This window comes from Phyllobates terribilis, unplaced genomic scaffold, assembly GCF_046119375.1.
Source record: "Phyllobates terribilis strain yellow unplaced genomic scaffold, ASM4611937v1 Scaffold_4__5_contigs__length_816908805, whole genome shotgun sequence".
Taxonomy (NCBI): Eukaryota; Metazoa; Chordata; class Amphibia; order Anura; family Dendrobatidae; genus Phyllobates; species Phyllobates terribilis.
The window spans coordinates 43,151,628-43,172,484 of NW_027362764.1; the positions used below are offsets into that span (position 1 = coordinate 43,151,628).

The 20,857-nt window shown below is 45.9% G+C and overlaps 1 protein-coding gene across 1 annotated transcript in view; it reads left to right on the forward strand.

Annotated features, from left to right (window-relative positions):
* Positions 1-20,857, forward strand: part of VWDE (von Willebrand factor D and EGF domains) — a 231,100-nt gene that overhangs the window by 192,514 nt on the left and 17,729 nt on the right. Inside the window, exons 26-28 of the mRNA XM_073677285.1 lie at positions 2,750-2,845; positions 12,929-13,024; positions 13,488-13,583. Coding sequence (XP_073533386.1) covers positions 2,750-2,845; positions 12,929-13,024; positions 13,488-13,583 — 288 coding nt within the window. The remainder of the gene's footprint in view (positions 1-2,749; positions 2,846-12,928; positions 13,025-13,487; positions 13,584-20,857) is intronic.

Here is a 20,857-nt window from a genome sequence, read left to right on the forward strand (position 1 = left end):
AAAAAGCAGGAAGTGATCGGGCACCGCCCTTAAGCAGCAGAAACAGACACAAACAGACAGCATGGAGGGAAGCCAGAGAGACATTCTGGACTGGAGATCAAGTGCGCGCTCTTGCACAGTGGGAGATGGACCACCATGCAAGGGCGCCGCCAGGTATGTTACAGTTACTACTATTTGTGTTTTTGATACAGGTTTTTTGACATGGGGTTTCCATATTGATTGGTTCATCGTTCACTTCATTTAGTCATTTCTGTATATTAGAATTGTGAATTTATATATAGGTTTGACATTTTGAAGTATTTCAATTATAGTTCTCTGAATTTTCCATTCTTGGGTTTTCATGGGATGTTTTTAATATTTTTTCTTTAGTGATTGTGTTTAATTTTTTTTTTTTTGTAATCAATAAAATTGATATATTTGCATATGTTTGTCCGGTATATTTTTTGATTAAGGAGTAATTTATTGTTATAGTACTTTTTTTAATGTTTGTTATATTTTCAATTTATTAAGTTGTTTTTTTTTGTGCAGATTTTGTTAATAATTGTATTAGATATTGTACGGCAATGTCCACCTATACATATTATGGTAATACAGTTATATGAAAAAGTTTGGGCACCCCTATTAATCTTAAGCTTAATGTTTTGTAAAAATTGGTGTTTTTGCAGCAGCTATGTCAGTTTGATATATGTAATAACTGTTGGACACAGTAATGTTTCTGCCTTGAAATGAGGTTTATTGTACTAACAGAAAATGTGCAATCTGCATTCAAACTAAATTTGACAGGTGCATAAGTATGGGCACCTCACCAGAAAAGTGACATTAATATTTAGTAGATTCTCCTTTTGCAAAAATAACAGTCTCTAGTCGCTTCCTGTAGCTTTTAATGATTTCCTGGATCCTGGATGAAGGTATTTTTGACCATTCCTCTTTACAAAATAATTCCAGTTCAGTTAAGTTTGATGGTCGCCGAGCATGGACAGCCCTCTTCAAATGATCCCACAGATGTTCAATGATATTCAGGTCTGGGGACTGGGATGGCCATTCCAGAACATTGTAATTGTTCCTCTGCATGAATGCCTGAGTAGATTTGGAGCGGTGTTTTGGATCATTGTCTTGCTGAAAGATCCATCCCCTGCGTAACTTCAACTTTGTCACTGATTCTTGAACATTATTGTCAAGAATCTGCTGATACTGAGTGGAATCCATGCGTCCCTCAACTTTAACAAGAGTCCCGGTGCCGGCATTGGCCACACAGCCCCAAAGCATGATGGAACCTCCACCAAGTTTTACTGTGGGTAGCAAGTGTTTTTCTTGGAATGCTGTGCTTTTTTGCTGCCATGCATAACGCCTTTTTGTATGACCAAACAACTCAATCTTGGTTTCATCAGTCCACAGGACCTTCTTCCAAAAAGAAATTGGCTTCTCCAAATGTGCTTTTGCATACCTCAGCCGACTCTGTTTGTGGCATGCTTGCAGAAACGGCTTCTTTCGCATCACTCTCCCATACAGCTTCTTCTTGTGCAAAGTGTGTTGTGTAGTTGACCTATGCACAGTGACACCATCTGCAGCAAGTTGATGCTGAAGCTCTCTGGAGGTGGTCTGAGGATTGTCCTTGACTGATCGCACCATTCTTCTTCTCTGCCTTTCTGATGTTTTCCTTGGCCTGCCACTTCTGGCCTTAACAAGAACTGTCCCTGTGTTCTTCCATTTCCTTACTATGTTCCTCACAGTGGAAACTGACAGGTTCAATCTCTGAGACAGCTTTTTGTATCCTTCCCCTGAACAACTATGTTGAATAATCTTTGTTTCAGATCATTTGACAGTTGTTTTGACGAGCCCATAATACCACTCTTCAGAGGAGATTCAAACAGGAGAACAACTTGCAAGTGGACACTTTAAGTAGCTTTTCTCATGATTGCATACACCTGGCTATGAAGTTCAAAGCTCAATGAGGTTACAAAAGCAAAAAAAGTGCTTTAGCAAGTCAGTAAAAAGTAGGTAGGAGTATTTAAAACAAGAAAATGATAAGGGTGCCCATACTTATGCGCCTGTAAAATTTTGTTTGAATGCAGATTGCAGATTTTCTGTTAGTACAATAAACCTCATTTCAAGGCAGAAACATTACTGTGTCCAACAGTTATTACATATATCAAACTGAAATAGCTGTTGCAAAAACACCAATTTTTATAAAACATTAAGCTTAAGATTAATCGGGGTGCCCAAACTTTTTCATATAACTGTATGTGCTTATATCTACAACTATGACCCCAATATATATAAATATTAGAAAGATACAATTTTTTTTTCTATAACACGAGCCCCAGCAAAATAAACATCAGGAAGACAATAAAATGCAATCAATCCATCCCTCAGTACAGTCCTACATGCAGTCCTGCCCATGGTCCTATCCCTGTTCTCCATTTAATGATTTCCTGCGGGACTTGTGCATATACACAGCAGCCAATCTGAACAAGCAGAGCTGAAGTATAAAGAATGGAGGTGAGAACGAGCAGCAGAATAGGAATGGGTTTATTATTACTGTAGACACCATTAACCATCGCAGCAGAGCTGGAATCACTGATCATAGCTGGATCCCAACGGAGCAAAGAAAAACAGGGCTGATCCATAAAAACGAACTTGTACGCGCACATGTGTGTCTGACATGGAAATGTTTCCATCACACAGGAGCGTCGCTGTGTGTCAGTGTATACAGTATATTACGTATGCTAATCATCTGCTTACTTTCTAGCGGTGTGCCAGCCTGTGTGCCTTAACGGTGGGACGTGTCTGAAGTCCAGTATTTGCCTCTGTCCTAATGGATTTTATGGTGCTCAGTGTCAGAATGGTGAGATCCTGTGCGTGATACTATGTATAAAAGTACATTACAGCAGAATAGAGAGTGCAGCTCTGAAGTATAATACAGGATGTAACTCAGGATCAGTAATGTAATGTATGTACACAGTGACTGCTCCAGCAGAATAGTGAGTGCAGCTCTGGAGTATAATAGAGGATGTAACTCAGGATCAGTACAGGATCAGTAATGTAATGTATATACACAGTGACTGCACCAGCAGAATAGTGAGTGCAGCTCTGGAGTATAATACAGGATGTAACTCAGGATCAGTACAGGATCAGTAATGTAATATATGTACACAGTGACTCCACCAGCAGAATAGTGAGTGCAGCTCTGGAGTATAATACAGGATGTAACTCAGGAGCAGTACAGGATCAGTAATGTAATGTATGTACACAGTGACTGCACCAGCAGAATAGTGAGTGCAGCTCTGGAGTATAATACAGGATGTAACTCAGGATCAGTAATGTAATGTATGTACACAGTGACTGCACCAGCAGAATAGTGAGTGCAGCTCTGGAGTATAATACAGGATGTAACTCAGGATCAGTAATGTAATGTATGTACATAGTGACTGCACCAGCAGAATAGTGAGTGCAGCTCTGGGGTATAATACAGGAGGTAACTCAGGATCAGTAATGTAATGTATGTACACAGTGACTGCACCAGCAGAATAGTGAGTGCAGCTCTGGAGTATAATACAGGATGTAACTAAAGATCAGTAATGTAATGTATGTACACAGTGACTGCTCCAGCAGAATAGTGAGTGCAGCTCTGGAGTATAATACAGGATGTAACTCAAGATCAGTAATGTAATGTATGTACACAGTGACTGCTCCAGCAGAATAGTGAGTGCAGCTCTGCAGTATAATACAGGATGTAACTCAGGATCAGTACAGGATCAGTAATGTAATGTATGTACACAGTGACTGCACCAGCAGAACAGTGAGTGCAGCTCTGGAGTATAATACAGGATGTAACTCAGGATCAGTACAGGATCAGTAATGTAATGTATGCACACAGTGACTGCACCAGCAGAATAGTGAGTGCAGCTCTGGAGTATAATACAGGATGTAACTCAGGATCAGTACAGGATCAGTAATGTAATGTATGTACAGAGTGACTGCACCAGCAGAATAGTGAGTGCCGCTCTGGAGTATAATACCGGATGTAACTCAGGATCAGTACAGGATCAGTAATGTAATGTATGTACACAGTGACTGCACCAGCAGAATAGTGAGTGCAGCTCTGGGGTATAATACAGGATGTAACTCAGGATCAGTACAGGATCAGTAATGTAATGTATGTACACAGTGACTGCACCAGCAGAATAGTGAGTGCAGCTCTGGAGTATAATACAGGATGTAACCCAGGATCAGTAATGTAATGTATGTACGCAGTGACTGCACCAGCAGAATAGTGAGTGCAGCTCTGGAGTATAATACAGGATGTAACTCAGGATCAGTACAGGATCAGTAATGTAATGTATGTACACAGTGACTGCACCAGCAGAATAGTGAGTGCAGCTCTGGAGTATAATACCGGATGTAACTCAGGATCAGTACAGGATCAGTAATGTAATGTATGTACACAGTGACTGCTCCAGCAGAATAGTGAGTGCAGCTCTGGAGTATAATACAGGATGTAACTCAGGATCAGTACAGGATCAGTAATGTAATGTATATACACAGTGACTGCACCAGCAGAATAGTGAGTGCAGCTCTGGAGTATAATACAGGATGTAACTCAGGATCAGTACAGGATCAGTAATGTAATATATGTACACAGTGACTCCACCAGCAGAATAGTGAGTGCAGCTCTGGAGTATAATACAGGATGTAACTCAGGAGCAGTACAGGATCAGTAATGTAATGTATGTACACAGTGACTGCACCAGCAGAATAGTGAGTGCAGCTCTGGAGTATAATACAGGATGTAACTCAGGATCAGTAATGTAATGTATGTACACAGTGACTGCACCAGCAGAATAGTGAGTGCAGCTCTGGAGTATAATACAGGAGGTAACTCAGGATCAGTAATGTAATGTATGTACACAGTGACTGCACCAGCAGAATAGTGAGTGCAGCTCTGGAGTATAATACAGGATATAACTCAAGATCAGTAATGTAATGTATGTACACAGTGACTGCACCAGCAGAATAGTGAGTGCAGCTCTGGAGTATAATACAGGATGTAACTAAAGATCAGTAATGTAATGTATGTACACAGTGACTGCTCCAGCAGAATAGTGAGTGCAGCTCTGGAGTATAATACAGGATGTAACTCAAGATCAGTAATGTAATGTATGTACACAGTGACTGCTCCAGCAGAATAGTGAGTGCAGCTCTGCAGTATAATACAGGATGTAACTCAGGATCAGTACAGGATCAGTAATGTAATGTATGTACACAGTGACTGCACCAGCAGAACAGTGAGTGCAGCTCTGGAGTATAATACAGGATGTAACTCAGGATCAGTACAGGATCAGTAATGTAATGTATGCACACAGTGACTGCACCAGCAGAATAGTGAGTGCAGCTCTGGAGTATAATACAGGATGTAACTCAGGATCAGTACAGGATCAGTAATGTAATGTATGTACAGAGTGACTGCACCAGCAGAATAGTGAGTGCCGCTCTGGAGTATAATACCGGATGTAACTCAGGATCAGTACAGGATCAGTAATGTAATGTATGTACACAGTGACTGCACCAGCAGAATAGTGAGTGCAGCTCTGGGGTATAATACAGGATGTAACTCAGGATCAGTACAGGATCAGTAATGTAATGTATGTACACAGTGACTGCACCAGCAGAATAGTGAGTGCAGCTCTGGAGTATAATACAGGATGTAACCCAGGATCAGTAATGTAATGTATGTACGCAGTGACTGCACCAGCAGAATAGTGAGTGCAGCTCTGGAGTATAATACAGGATGTAACTCAGGATCAGTACAGGATCAGTAATGTAATGTATGTACACAGTGACTGCACCAGCAGAATAGTGAGTGCAGCTCTGGAGTATAATACCGGATGTAACTCAGGATCAGTACAGGATCAGTAATGTAATGTATGTACACAGTGACTGCTCCAGCAGAATAGTGAGTGCAGCTCTGGAGTATAATACAGGATGTAACTCAGGATCAGTACAGGATCAGTAATGTAATGTATATACACAGTGACTGCACCAGCAGAATAGTGAGTGCAGCTCTGGAGTATAATACAGGATGTAACTCAGGATCAGTACAGGATCAGTAATGTAATATATGTACACAGTGACTCCACCAGCAGAATAGTGAGTGCAGCTCTGGAGTATAATACAGGATGTAACTCAGGAGCAGTACAGGATCAGTAATGTAATGTATGTACACAGTGACTGCACCAGCAGAATAGTGAGTGCAGCTCTGGAGTATAATACAGGATGTAACTCAGGATCAGTAATGTAATGTATGTACACAGTGACTGCACCAGCAGAATAGTGAGTGCAGCTCTGGAGTATAATACAGGAGGTAACTCAGGATCAGTAATGTAATGTATGTACACAGTGACTGCACCAGCAGAATAGTGAGTGCAGCTCTGGAGTATAATACAGGATATAACTCAAGATCAGTAATGTAATGTATGTACACAGTGACTGCACCAGCAGAATAGTGAGTGCAGCTCTGGAGTATAATACAGGATGTAACTAAAGATCAGTAATGTAATGTATGTACACAGTGACTGCTCCAGCAGAATAGTGAGTGCAGCTCTGGAGTATAATACAGGATGTAACTCAGGATCAGTACAGGATCAGTAATGTAATGTATGTACACAGTGACTGCACCAGCAGAATAGTGAATGCAGCTCTGGAGTATAATACAGGATGTAACTCAGGATCAGTACAGGATCAGTAATGTAATGTATGCACACAGTGACTGCACCAGCAGAGTAGTGAGTGCAGCTCTGGAGTATAATACAGGATGTAACTCAGGATCAGTACAGGATCAGTAATGTAATGTATGTACAGAGTGACTGCACCAGCAGAATAGTGAGTGCAGCTCTGGAGTATAATACAGGATGTAACTCAGGATCAGTACAGGATCAGTAATGTAATGTATGTACACAGTGACTGCACCAGCAGAATAGTGAGTGCAGCTCTGGGGTATAATACAGGATGTAACTCAGGATCAGTACAGGATCAGTAATGTAATGTATGTACACAGTGACTGCACCAGCAGAATAGTGAGTGCAGCTCTGGAGTATAATACAGGATGTAACTCAGGATCAGTACAGGATCAGTAATGTAATGTATGTACACAGTGACTGCACCAGCAGAATAGTGAGTGCAGCTGTAGAGTATAATACAGGAGGTAACTCAGGATCAGTACAGGATCAGTAATGTAATGTATGTACACAGTGACTGCACCAGCAGAATAGTGAGTGCAGCTCTGGAGTATAATACCGGATGTAACTCAGGATCAGTACAGGATCAGTAATGTAATGTATGTACACAGTGACTGCACCAGCAGAATAGTGAGTGCAGCTCTGGAGTATAATACAGGATGTAACTCAGGATCAGTACAGGATCAGTAATGTAATGTATGTACACAGTGACTCCACCAGCAGAATAGTGAGTTCAGCTCTGGGGTATAATACAGGATGTAACTCAGGATCAGTAATGTAATGTATGTACACAGTGACTGCACCAGCAGAATAGTGAGTGCAGCTCTGGGGTATAATACAGGATTTATCTCAGGATCAGTAATGTAATGTATGTACACAGTGACTGCACCAGCAGAATAGTGAGTGCAGCTCTGGAGTATAATACAGGATGTAACTCAGGATCAATACAGGATCAGTAATGTAATGTATGTACACTGTGACTGTACCAGCAGAATAGTGAGTGCAGCTCTGGGGTATAATACAGAAGATAACTCAGGATCAGTAATGTAATGTATGTACACAGTGATTCCACCAGCAGAATAGTGAGTGCAGCTCTGGGGTATAATACAGGATGTAACTCAGGATCAGTAATGTAATGTATGTATGACTCGCCCCCTGGGCCGTGGGGCACTCGGAACCGGGCGATAGGGAGACGATGGGGGTAGTAGTGGCGACCCGGTCCACGATGGCTCAGGGTGGTCAGACCAGTGGCAGTCTGTTAGATGTTTCAGATAATGTCCGACTACGCCACCCGTGGATTGCGGTTATTAGGAACCGCCGCTGCAGGGCAGACCGCTGGGGCCGATGATGGATGCAGCTAGGATGGTGTGACTCCCCACGGGAAGAGTGCGGCCCCAGGGCAGTGTGGTGAATGGTGGGAGTGATGGTGGTGAGAGTCCCAGTACCGTTAGTGCTGGAGGAGCGAAAGAGCACACAGACAACATACTGCAGTCCATTGTCTTTTACTCACAGTTCAGGTACTCTTCTGTACACGTAGTGACCGCCCAAGCCGTGCTGCGTCCACGAGGTGTGGGGCTCGGTCAACTCCCAGGCAGTTCAGGAGTATGGCTCAGGACCCCCTTTTGTCCTTTCTCTGGCCTGCCTCACCAGTGACCCACTTTTGTCCAGCTGCCACGGACTTGTGCGGTCAAACGTGGGCCCCGTCCTCCGCTGTCCTATATGGTGCCTTCCTAGCAGGTTTGATGAGGTGTCGCACCAATAAATGATCACGACGTCCAGTCTTTGGCTCAGGGTAGTTTCTCCTCCACCAACTTGGGATCCGGTACCCTTAATCTGCGTGACCCTTCACCCTGGATTCTCGTGGGTTCTTAGGGTCCCTTCCACCTTCTTGTTCCTGAGCCCTTCGGTTTCTCTGTCTCTCCTCCGTCTTTCCTGTTCCTTCTTATCCTCCCTTCTCGTGGAGCTGGGCTCAGGTGGCACCACAGCTCCCCTTCACCTCCTCCTCGGCCTCTCACTAGGCCCTCCTGGAGTAGAGCTCCTACAGAGCCTCTACTCCCTGTCTTCTCCTCTCTGGACAGACCCTAGATCTAAGATGGTGCCCACCTTTTATACCTCCCTCTGACCATGAGCCCAGGTGACCAGCAACCAATGGGCTCCTTCCTATGCTCAGGAACCAACCCCTATCTGCCCCTACAGCACTGGGTGTTCCACCCCCCTCCCCTCTCCAGCCAGGGACATAGTCGGTCGTGCCTGCACTTCTGTCTAGTGGGAGCACCGTTGAGCTGTCCCTCGGAAATGGGGTGTGTGTGCTGTATGCAGCTAACTGAGCCCTGGTCCACACTCCATCCTTACCTGGGAGTGGAATATCACACCTCTGGTCTGAGGTGCAATACCCCTGTAGCGGCCGAACCCTCGGGGCGCTACATTCCCCCCTGGTAAAGCACAGCACGTCTTCGGGCTGGAAAAGAGCAAAAACAGTTAATTACAGGACATGCAAACTTTTTCACAACTTTTTACATCAGAAACGGACGACATTATTCAATTCCCTTTATGGGACACACTCTTCTTTTTCACTAGACATTATAAAAGCATTTTCAAGACTTCCGGAACTCTTTTGTATAAAACATCTTATAAAACTTTAGCATTATCACCTAGCAGCATATAAAACTTTCTCATGTCAACATTTTTAAGTAAAGCACATTCTTGGATTCTTGGATCATGGCCGCGGTGCAACTTGCGACCAGGTAAAGGTGCAACAGTCCAGTAAATTTGCCTTGAGGTAGACGTTGCAGTCTTTTTATAAAACCAGTAGGGGGCGCTTTAAGAAGCGCAACTATATACAAGGGGTGGCCGCTCTCAGTCCTCGGTCAGTTTTGGGAAGGGAAATGGCTGCTCACAGTCCTCAGCCTGCTAGGGGATGTAGGGGATAACTCTCACACAGTCCTATATCAGTCCCAACGGGGACCACACTTTATTTGAAACAGTCCCACACAGTTCTCTGTACCCAGACGGGTAACTATTTACATTGGCGCTTCTTCTTACTCTCTATCGTCGTCCTCCATATGCGCCTTGCTCCTCCTCGTCATCTTCAGGCCCATCCGGGTCCTCTTGGTACTCAGCGTCGAGTAGTGCTGTTCCTCCTCCTCTACTACTCTGTGGACGTGGAGGGCGTACCATCCCTTCACGCCTTGGTGCCGGGTGTAGGACACCAGATCCCCTGGAAACAGATCTCGCCCTCGATGACCCTCCGGCAGGTGGCTCTCCACATCTCTCCTCGTCACGAACACATCGCTGATGGTCTCAGGGTCTCGGATGAAACCGCAGCCATGTTCCATGTGAAATTTCACGACAGTCCCGGTGACTCGGGGACCGCGGGCAGCTCGGGGATCTCGTGGGGCCTTCATCTTCTGCTCCGCACTTTGGGCCTGCAGCTTCTCCTGCTTCATGCGCCGCTCCCGCTGCTCCCTCTCGAACATCTCCAGTTGTTGGCGGCAGTACTCCCGTCGACGGGCGGCGTCCGGGGGCGCTAGGCCTTGCGACCGGGCCTGCGATTGTGGTCTGCTGATCACGCCCGGGGTCAGAGGGCACGGCGTGGGGCGGGGCTTGCTGGCGGTGTCGATGGCCTGGGAACCGGTTAGTAGCGGTGGAGTCACGGTGTCGACGGCGGGTTCAGGTACGTTGGGCTCCGCAACAGGGTGCAGGGGCAAGTCGGCGGCCCCAGGGTTCGGGGTAGGGGCGTCTCCGTTACCTGCCTCTGCTGTCGCGGCCTCCTCCGCGGCGTCGTCTTCAGCCTCCGCTCCACCTTCACTGCCCTCGGTGGCTGGTGTGCTGCTGGGTGTCGACGGCGCCTCCTGCTGCAGGATCACGGCCCGCCGGGCCATTTCTTCTTTCCACCCGGCAATCACGTCCCGCTGCGCCCGGACCATCCTCCGGTCCAGCTCCTCCAGCGCAGCCCGCGCATACTTGGGGTCTTCCTTGGGGAGGTGTGCTAGCAGCTCTGTGAAGCTGCATGGTGGTGCGGCCTGCAGCAGGCCACGCCCCAGGGCGCTGGAGCTGGTTCCTGTCTCTACCTTCGGGTACGGTCTGGCCAGACTGATCCAGACCACCCCCTGCCCCGCAGTTTTCTTCTCTTTCCGCCCCCATTGGGGGTGGTCCTGGGGCATTCTGCTGACAATCACTCTCAGGGGCAGCCCCCCCACGTTGACGGACATTTCTACAGCCGTGCTCATGGTTGTTGGGGGCGGGCTTCCTCTTTGGCTCCATTCTGGGACCCGGCCCATGATGGGAGGCGGCCTCCTGTGGTCTTTTGGCGCGCACATTATGGCGCTCGTTCTTCTAGGGCGGGCGCCATCTTTAGTACAATGAAACAGTCTCTTTTCAGGCGCGCAGTACCCGTTGTTAGCGGGCACGAAATCCTGCCGACTACGCCAAAGCTGACTCGCCCCCTGGGCCGTGGGGCACTTGGAACCGGGCGATAGGGAGACGATGGGGGTAGTAGTGGCGACCCGGTCCACGATGGCTCAGGGTGGTCAGACCAGTGGCAGTCTTTTAGATGCTTCAGATAATGTCCGACTACGCCACCCGTGGATTGCGGTTATTAGGAACCGCCGCTGCAGGGCAGACCGCTGGGGCCGATGATGGATGCAGCTAGGATGGTGTGACGCCCCACGGGAAGATTGCGGCCCCAGGGCAGTGTGGTGAATGGTGGGAGTGATGGTGGTGAGAGTCCCAGTACCGTTAGTGCTGGAGGAGCGAAAGAGCACACAGACAACGTACTGCAGTCCAATGTCTTTTACTCACAGTTCAGGTACTCCGGGTCACTTCTGTACACGTAGTGACCGCCCAAGCCGTGCTGCGTCCACCAGGTGTGGGGCTCTGTCAACTCCCAGGCAGTTCAGGAGTATGGCTCAGGACCCCCTTTTTGTCCTTTCTCTGGCCTGCCTCACCAGTGACCCACTTTTGTCCAGCTGCCGCGGACTTGTGCGGTCAAACGTGGGCCCCGTCCTCCACTGTCCTATATGGTGCCTTCCTAGCAGGTTTGATGAGGTGTCGCACCAATAAATGATCACGACGTCCGGTCCTTGGCTGAGGGTAGTTTCTCCTCCACCAACTTGGGATCCGGTACCCTTAATCTGCCTGACCGTTCACCCTGGATTCCCGTGGGTTCTTAGGGTCCCTTCTACCTTCTTGTTCCTGAGCCCTTCGGTTTCTCTCTCTCTCTTCTCCCTCTTTCCTGTTCCTTCTTATCCTCCCTTCTCGTGGAGCTGGGCTCAGGTGGCACCACAGCTCCCCTTCACCTCCTCCTCGGCCTCTCACTAGGCCCTCCTGGAGTAGAGCTCCTGCAGAGCCTCTACTCCCTGTCTTCTCCTCTCTGGACAGACCCTAGATCTAAGATGGTGCCCACCTTTTATACCTCCCTCTGACCATGAGCCCAGGTGACCAGCAACCAATGGGCTCCTTCCTGCGCTCAGGAACCAACCCCTATCTGCCCCTACAGCACTGGGTGTTCCACCCCTCTCCCCACTCCAGGCAGGGACATAGTCGGTCGTGCCTGCACTTCTGTCTAGTGGGAGCACCGTTGAGCTGTCCCTCGGAAACGGGGTGTGTGTTCTGTATGCAGCTAACTGAGCCCTGGTCCATACTCCATCCTTACCCGGGAGTGGAATATCACACCTCTGGCAGAGGTGCAATACCCCTGTAGCGGCCGAGCCCTCGGGGCGCTACATGTACACAGTGACTGCACTAGCAGAATAGTGAGTGCAGCTCTGGAGTATAATACAGAACGTAACTCAAGATCAGTACAGGATCAGTAATGTAATGTATGCACACAGTGACTGCACCAGCAGAATAGTGAGTGCAGCTCTGGAGTATAATACAGGAGGTAACTCAGGATCAGTACAGGATCAGTAATGTAATGTATGTACACAGTGACTGCACCAGCAGAACAGTGAGTGCAGCTCTGGAGTATAATACAGGAGGTAACTCAGGATCAGTACAGGATCAGTAATGTAATGTATGTACACAGTGACTGCACCAGCAGAATAGTGAGTGCAGCTCTGGAGTATAATACAGGATGAGTTATGTTGATTAGAGTATCGAGGTGAATATACATGTATCTTTGATCTTTTGGGTTCTGTCAGTACTTATGTAAAGGAATCTGCTTATTATTGATAATAATTGATGCTATTTTCCAGCGATCTGCAGTCCGTCCTGTAAGAACGGTGGTTTGTGCATCAGGAATAATATCTGCAGTTGTCCTGAAGGCTACACTGGTAAAAGATGTCAGATAAGTAAGTGACCCTGTGAGACCCCATAAGCCATGCAGTGTAAGGGGTCAGACAGCAATTTATTACAATTTTAGCACATTTTCAGCATCTGTTGTGTTTTATATCCAGACTAGTCAGATGGATCACCAGCTAGTCTCTCTCCAATACAACATGGGGGTCACATTCAGTCGCTCTAGGGTCTTACATTACAGTCTCACCAGTGTTAAAGTGATATGTGTGCAAGGTGGATCTCTGTACATTTGCCTTTAATAATGTCCAGACTGGATGCAATAGTAACAAACCCTCTGCTGAGAGCAGTGTAAGGTCTGTTTGGGATGTTAACACGAATGCCCCTATTCATTGACAGCAAGCGGAGACTGAAGCAGGTCAGAAAGTGGTAAAACCTTTCATTATACGAAGATTTGTTCTCAGATTCTTACAGAAATGTCTGAAGTTTCGCTTTAAACATTAACTCTTTGCTTCTCAGGTGTCTGTGATCCGTCCTGTATGAATGGAGGGAAATGCGTTGGACCCAATATTTGCTCCTGTCCTTCGGGATGGAAGGGCAAGCGATGCAACACACGTGAGAGATTTACTGCATTATAACCCATTATACAGCAGTATAATTAATATGTCTGAATACTTCATATATTATAAAAGCGCCTAGCTCAAATGGATCTCACCATCGCCGTTAACCCTGAAGTTTTAGTCGTGCATACGTAATAATATGATTTTGAACCTATTCTCTATTCACTGTAATGGAGCCAAGTTGCAATACCAGACCCAGCCTGTAGACAAGTGTGGCGCTGTTTGGGGGGAAAATACATGTATATATCTGTATATATATAAATATCTTTATATATTGATAGTTCTCACATTCACTAATTCTAGAAATCTATTCTTACTGAGCTTCTGCTGGTAGTAAGTTGAATAAATCTGTATGTAGTGAGCTCCCTCTAGTGGGGGCAGTATAAATCTGTATGTAGTGAGCTCCCTCTAGTGGGGGCAGTATAAATCTGTATGTAGTGAGCTCCCTCTAGTGGTGGCAGTATAAATCTGTATGTAGTGAGCTCCTCCTAGTGGTGGTTGTATAAATCTGTATGTAGTGAGCTCCTTCTAGTGGTGGCTGTATAAATGTGCATGTAGTGAGCTTCATCTAGTGGTGGCTGTATAAATCTGTAGGTAGTGAGCTCCCCCTAGTGGTGACTGTATAAATCTGTAGCTAGTGAGCTCCCCCTAGTGGTGGCTGTATAAATCTGTATGTAGTGAGCTCCCTCTAGTGGTGACTGTATAAATCTGTATATAGTGAGCTCCCTCTAGTGGTGGCTGTATAATCTGTATGTAGTGACCTCCCCCTAGTGGTGGCTGTATAAATCTGTATATAATGACCTCCCCCTAGTGGTGACTGTATAAATCTGTATGTAGTGAGCTCCCTCTAGTGGTGGTTGTATAAATCTGTATATAATGACCTCCCCCTAGTGGTGACTGTATAAATCTGTATATAGTGACCGCCCCCTAGTGGTGACTGTATAAATCTGTAGGTAGTGACCTCCCCCTAGTGGTGGCTGTATAAATCTGTAGGTAGTGAGCTCCCCCTAGTGGTGGCTGTATAAATCTGTAGGTAGTGAGCTCCCCCTAGTGGTGACTGTATAAATCTGTAGGTAGTGAGCTCCCCCTAGTGGTGGCTGTATAAATCTGTAGGTAGTGAGCTCCCCCTAGTGGTGGCTGTATAAATCTGTATATAGTGACCTCCCCCTGGTGGTGATTGTATAAATCTGTATGTAGTGATCTCCCTCTAGTGGTGACTGTATAAATATGTAGGTAGTGAGCTCCCCCTAGTGGTGACTGTATAAATCTGTATGTAGTGAGCGCCCTCTAGTGGTGGCTGTATAAATCTGTATGTAGTGAGCTCCCTCTAGTTGTGGCTGTATAAATCTGTATGTAGTGAGCTCCTCCTAGTGGTGGCTGTATAAATCTGTATATAGCGACCTCCCCCTAGTGGTGGCTGTATAAATCTGTATGTAGTGAGCTCCTCCTAGTGGTGGTTGTATAAATCTATATATAGTGACCTCCCCCTAGTGGTGACTGTATAAATCTGTAGGTAGTGAGCTCCCACTAGTGGTGGCTGTATAAATCTGAATGTAGTGAGCTCCCTCTAGTGGTGGCTGTATAAATCTGTATATAGTGATCTCCCCCTAGTGGTGGCTGTATAAATCTGTAGGTAGTGAGCTCCCCCTAGTGGTGGCTGTATAAATCTGTATATAGTGACCTCCCCCTAGTGGTGGCTGTATAAATCTGTATATAGTGACCTCCCCCTAGTGGTGATTGTATAAATCTGTATGTAGTGAGCTCCCTCTAGTGGTGACTGTATAAATCTGTAGGTAGTGAGCTCCCCCTAGTGGTGGCTGTATAAATCTGTATGTAGTGAGCTCCTCCTAGTGGTGGCTGTATAAATCTGTATATAGTGACCTCCCCCTAGTGGTGATTGTATAAATCTGTATGTAGTGAGCTCCCTCTAGTGGTGACTGTATAAATCTGTAGGTAGTGAGCTCCCCCTAGTGGTGGCTGTATAAATCTGTATATAGTGAGCTCCTTCTAGTGGTGGCTGTATAACTCTGTAGGTAGTGAGCTCCCCCTAGTGGTGGCTGTATAAATCTGTATATAGTGACCTCCCCCTAGTGGTGGCTGTATAAATCTGTATATAGTGACCTCCCCCTAGTGGTGATTGTATAAATCTGTATGTAGTGAACTCCCTCTAGTGGTGGCGGTATAACTGTATATAATGACCTCCCACTAGTGGTGGCTGTATAAATCTGTATATAGTGAGCTCCTTCTAGTGGTGGCTGTATAAATCTGTATATAGTGAGCTCCCTCTAGTGGTGACTGTATAAATCTGTAGGTAGTGAGCTCGCCCTAGTGGTGGCTGTATAAATCTGTATGTAGTGAGCTCCTCCTAGTGGTGGCTGTATAAATCTGTATATAGTGACCTCCCCCTAGTGGTGGCTGTATAAATCTGTATATAGTGAGCTCCTTCTAGTGGTGGCTGTATAACTCTGTAGGTAGTGAGCTCACCCTAGTGGTGATTGTATAAATCTGTATGTAGTGAACTCCCTCTAGTGGTGGCTGTATAACTCTGTATGTAGTGAGCTCCCTCTAGTGGTGACTGTATAAATCTGTATGTAGTGAGCTCCTCCTAGTGGTGGCTGTATAAATCTGTATATAGTGACCTCCCCCTAGTGGTGGCTGTATAAATCTGTATGTAGTGAGCTCCCCCTAGTGGTGGCTGTATAAATCTGAATGTAGTGAGCTCCCCCTAGTGGTGGCTGCATAAATCTGTAGGTAGTGAGCTCCCCCTAGTGGTGGCTGTATAAATCTGTATATAGTGACCTCCCCCTAGTGGTGATTGTATAAATCTGTATGTAGTGAGCTCCCTCTAGTGGTGACTGTATAAATATGTAGGTAGTGACCTCCCCCTAGTGGTGACTGTATAAATCTGTATGTAGTGAGCGCCCTCTAGTGGTGGCTGTATAAATCTGTATGTAGTGAGCTCCCTCTAGTGGTGGCTGTATAAATCTGTATGTAGTGAGCTCCTCCTAGTGGTGGCTGTATAAATCTGTATATAGCGACCTCCCCCTAGTGGTGGCTGTATAAATCTGTATGTAGTGAGCTCCTCCTAGTGGTCGTTGTATAAATCTATATATAGTGACCTCCCCCTAGTGGTGACTGTATAAATCTGTAGGTAGTGAGCTCCCGCTAGTGGTGGCTGTATAAATCTGAATGTAGTGAGCTCCCTCTAGTGGTGGCTGTATAAATCTGTAGGTAGTGAGCTCCCCCTAGTGGTGGCTGTATAAATCTGTATATAGTGACCTCCCCCTAGTGGTGGCTGTATAAATCTGTATATAGTGACCTCCCCCTAGTGGTGATTGTATAAATCTGTATGTAGTGAGCTCCCTCTAGTGGTGACTGTATAAATCTGTAGGTAGTGAGCTCCCCTTAGTGGTGGCTGTATAAATCTGTATGTAGTGAGCTCCTCCTAGTGGTGGCTGTATAAATCTGTATATAGTGACCTCCCCCTAGTGGTGGCTGTATAAATCTGTATATAGTGAGCTCCTTCTAGTGGTGGCTGTATAACTCTGTAGGTAGTGAGCTCCCCCTAGTGGTGGCTGTATAAATCTGTATATAGTGACCTCTCCCTAGTGGTGGCTGTATAAATCTGTATATAGTGACCTCCCCCTAGTGGTGATTGTATAAATCTGTATGTAGTGAACTCCCTCTAGTGGTGGCTGTATAACTCTGTATATAGTGACCTCCCACTAGTGGTGGCTGTATAAATCTGTATATAGTGAGCTCCTTCTAGTGGTGGCTGTATAAATCTGTATATAGTGAGCTCCCTCTAGTGGTGACTGTATAAATCTGTAGGTAGTGAGCTCCCCCTAGTGGTGGCTGTATAAATCTGTATGTAGTGAGCTCCTCCTAGTGGTGGCTGTATAAATCTGTATATAGTGACCTCCCCCTAGTGGTGGCTGTATAAATCTGTATATAGTGACCTCCCCCTAGTGGTGGCTGTATAACTCTGTATGCAGTGAGCTCCTTCTAGTGGTGGCTGTATAACTCTGTAGGTAGTGAGCTCCCCCTAGTGGTGGCTGTATAAATCTGTATGTAGTGAGCGCCCCCTAGTGGTGGCTGTATAAATCTGTACGTAGTGAACTCCCTCTAGTGGTGGCTGTATAACTGTATGTAGTGAGCTCCCTCTAGTGGTGACTGTATAAATCTGTATGTAGTGAGCTCCTCCTAGTGGTGGCTGTATAAATCTGTATATAGTGACCTCCCCCTAGTGGTGGCTGTATAAATCTGTATGTAGTGAGCTCCCCCTAGTGGTGGCTGTATAAATCTGAATGTAGTGAGCTCCCTCTAGTGGTGGCTGTATAAATCTGTAGGTAGTGACCTCCCCCTAGTGGTGGCTGTATAAATCTGTATGTAGTGAGCGCCCCCTAGTGGTGGCTGTATAAATCTGTATGTAGTGAGCTCCCCCTAGTGGTGGCTGTATAAATCTGTATGTAGTGAGCTCCCTCTAGTGGTTGCTGTATAAATCTGTATGTAGTGAGCTCCTCCTAGTGGTGGCTGTATAACTCTGTATGTAGTGAGCTCCCCCTAGTGGTGGCTGTATAAATCTGTATGTAGTGAGCTCCCTCTAGTGCTTGCTGTATAAATCTGTATGTAGTGAGCTCCTCCTAGTGGTGGCTGTATAACTCTGTATGTAGTGAGCTCCCTCTAGTGGTTGCTGTATAACTCTGTATGTAGTGAGCTTCCTCTAGTGGTGGCTGTATAAATCTGTATGTAGTGAGCTCCATCTAGTGGTGGTGTATAAATCTGTATGTAGTGAGCTCCTCCTAGTGGTGGCTGTATAAATCTGTATGTAGTGAGCGCCCTCTAGTGGTGGCTGTATAAATCTGTATGTGGTGAGCTCCATCTAGTGGTGGCTGTATAAATCTGAATGTAGTGAGCTCCCCCTAGTGGTGGCTGCATAAATCTGTAGGTAGTGAGCTCCCCCTAGTGGTGGCTGTATAAATCTGTATATAGTGACCTCCCCCTAGTGGTGATTGTATAAATCTGTATGTAGTGAGCTCCCTCTAGTGGTGACTGTATAAATATGTAGGTAGTGACCTCCCCCTAGTGGTGACTGTATAAATCTGTATGTAGTGAGCGCCCTCTAGTGGTGGCTGTATAAATCTGTATGTAGTGAGCTCCCTCTAGTGGTGGCTGTATAAATCTGTATGTAGTGAGCTCCTCCTAGTGGTGGCTGTATAAATCTGTATATAGCGACCTCCCCCTAGTGGTGGCTGTATAAATCTGTATGTAGTGAGCTCCTCCTAGTGGTGGTTGTATAAATCTATATATAGTGACCTCCCCCTAGTGGTGACTGTATAAATCTGTAGGTAGTGAGCTCCCACTAGTGGTGGCTGTATAAATCTGAATGTAGTTAGCTCCCTCTAGTGGTGGCTGTATAAATCTGTATATAGTGATCTCCCCCTAGTGGTGGCTGTATAAATCTGTAGGTAGTGAGCTCCGCCTAGTGGTGGCTGTATAAATCTGTATATAGTGACCTCCCCCTAGTGTTGGCTGTATAAATCTGTATATAGTGACCTCCCCCTAGTGGTGATTGTATAAATCTGTATGTAGTGAGCTCCCTCTAGTGGTGACTGTATAAATCTGTAGGTAGTGAGCTCCCCCTAGTGGTGGCTGTATAAATCTGTATGTAGTGAGCTCCTCCTAGTGGTGGCTGTATAAATCTGTATATAGTGACCTCCCCCTAGTGGTGATTGTATAAATCTGTATGTAGTGAGCTCCCTCTAGTGGTGACTGTATAAATCTGTAGGTAGTGAGCTCCCCCTAGTGGTAGCTGTATAAATCTGTATATAGTGAGCTCCTTCTAGTGGTGGCTGTATAACTCTGTAGGTAGTGAGCTCCCCCTAGTGGTGGCTGTATAAATCTGTATATAGTGACCTCCCCCTAGTGGTGGCTGTATAAATCTGTATATAGTGACCTCCCCCTAGTGGTGATTGTATAAATCTGTATGTAGTGAACTCCCTCTAGTGGTGGCTGTATAACTGTATATAATGACCTCCCACTAGTGGTGGCTGTATAAATCTGTATATAGTGAGCTCCTTCTAGTGGTGGCTGTATAAATCTGTATATAGTGAGCTCCCTCTAGTGGTGACTGTATAAATCTGTAGGTAGTGAGCTCCCCCTAGTGGTGGCTGTATAAATCTGTATGTAGTGAGCTCCTCCTAGTGGTGGCTGTATAAATCTGTATATAGTGAGCTCCTTCTAGTGGTGGCTGTATAACTCTGTAGGTAGTGAGCTCCCCCTAGTGGTGATTGTATAAATCTGTATGTAGTGAACTCCCTCTAGTGGTGGCTGTATAACTCTGTATGTAGTGAGCTCCCTCTAGTGGTGACTGTATAAATCTGTATGTAGTGAGCTCCTCCTAGTGGTGGCTGTATAAATCTGTATATAGTGACCTCCCCCTAGTGGTGGCTGTATAAATCTGTATGTAGTGAGCTCCCCCTAGTGGTGGCTGTATAAATCTGAATGTAGTGAGCTCCCCCTAGTGGTGGCTGCATAAATCTGTAGGTAGTGAGCTCCCCCTAGTGGTGGCTGTATAAATCTGTATATAGTGACCTCCCCCTAGTGGTGATTGTATAAATCTGTATGTAGTGAGCTCCCTCTAGTGGTGACTGTATAAATATGTAGGTAGTGACCTCCCCCTAGTGGTGACTGTATAAATCTGTATGTAGTGAGCGCCCTCTAGTGGTGGCTGTATAAATCTGTATGTAGTGAGCTCCCTCTAGTGGTGGCTGTATAAATCTGTATGTAGTGAGCTCCTCCTAGTGGTGGCTGTATAAATCTGTATATAGCGACCTCCCCCTAGTGGTGGCTGTATAAATCTGTATGTAGTGAGCTCCTCCTAGTGGTCGTTGTATAAATCTATATATAGTGACCTCCCCCTAGTGGTGACTGTATAAATCTGTAGGTAGTGAGCTCCCGCTAGTGGTGGCTGTATAAATCTGAATGTAGTGAGCTCCCTCTAGTGGTGGCTCTATAAATCTGTAGGTAGTGAGCTCCCCCTAGTGGTGGCTGTATAAATCTGTATATAGTGACCTCCCCCTAGTGGTGGCTGTATAAATCTGTATATAGTGACCTCCCCCTAGTGGTGATTGTATAAATCTGTATGTAGTGAGCTCCCTCTAGTGGTGACTGTATAAATCTGTAGGTAGTGAGCTCCCCCTAGTGGTGGCTGTATAAATCTGTATGTAGTGAGCTCCTCCTAGTGGTGGCTGTATAAATCTGTATATA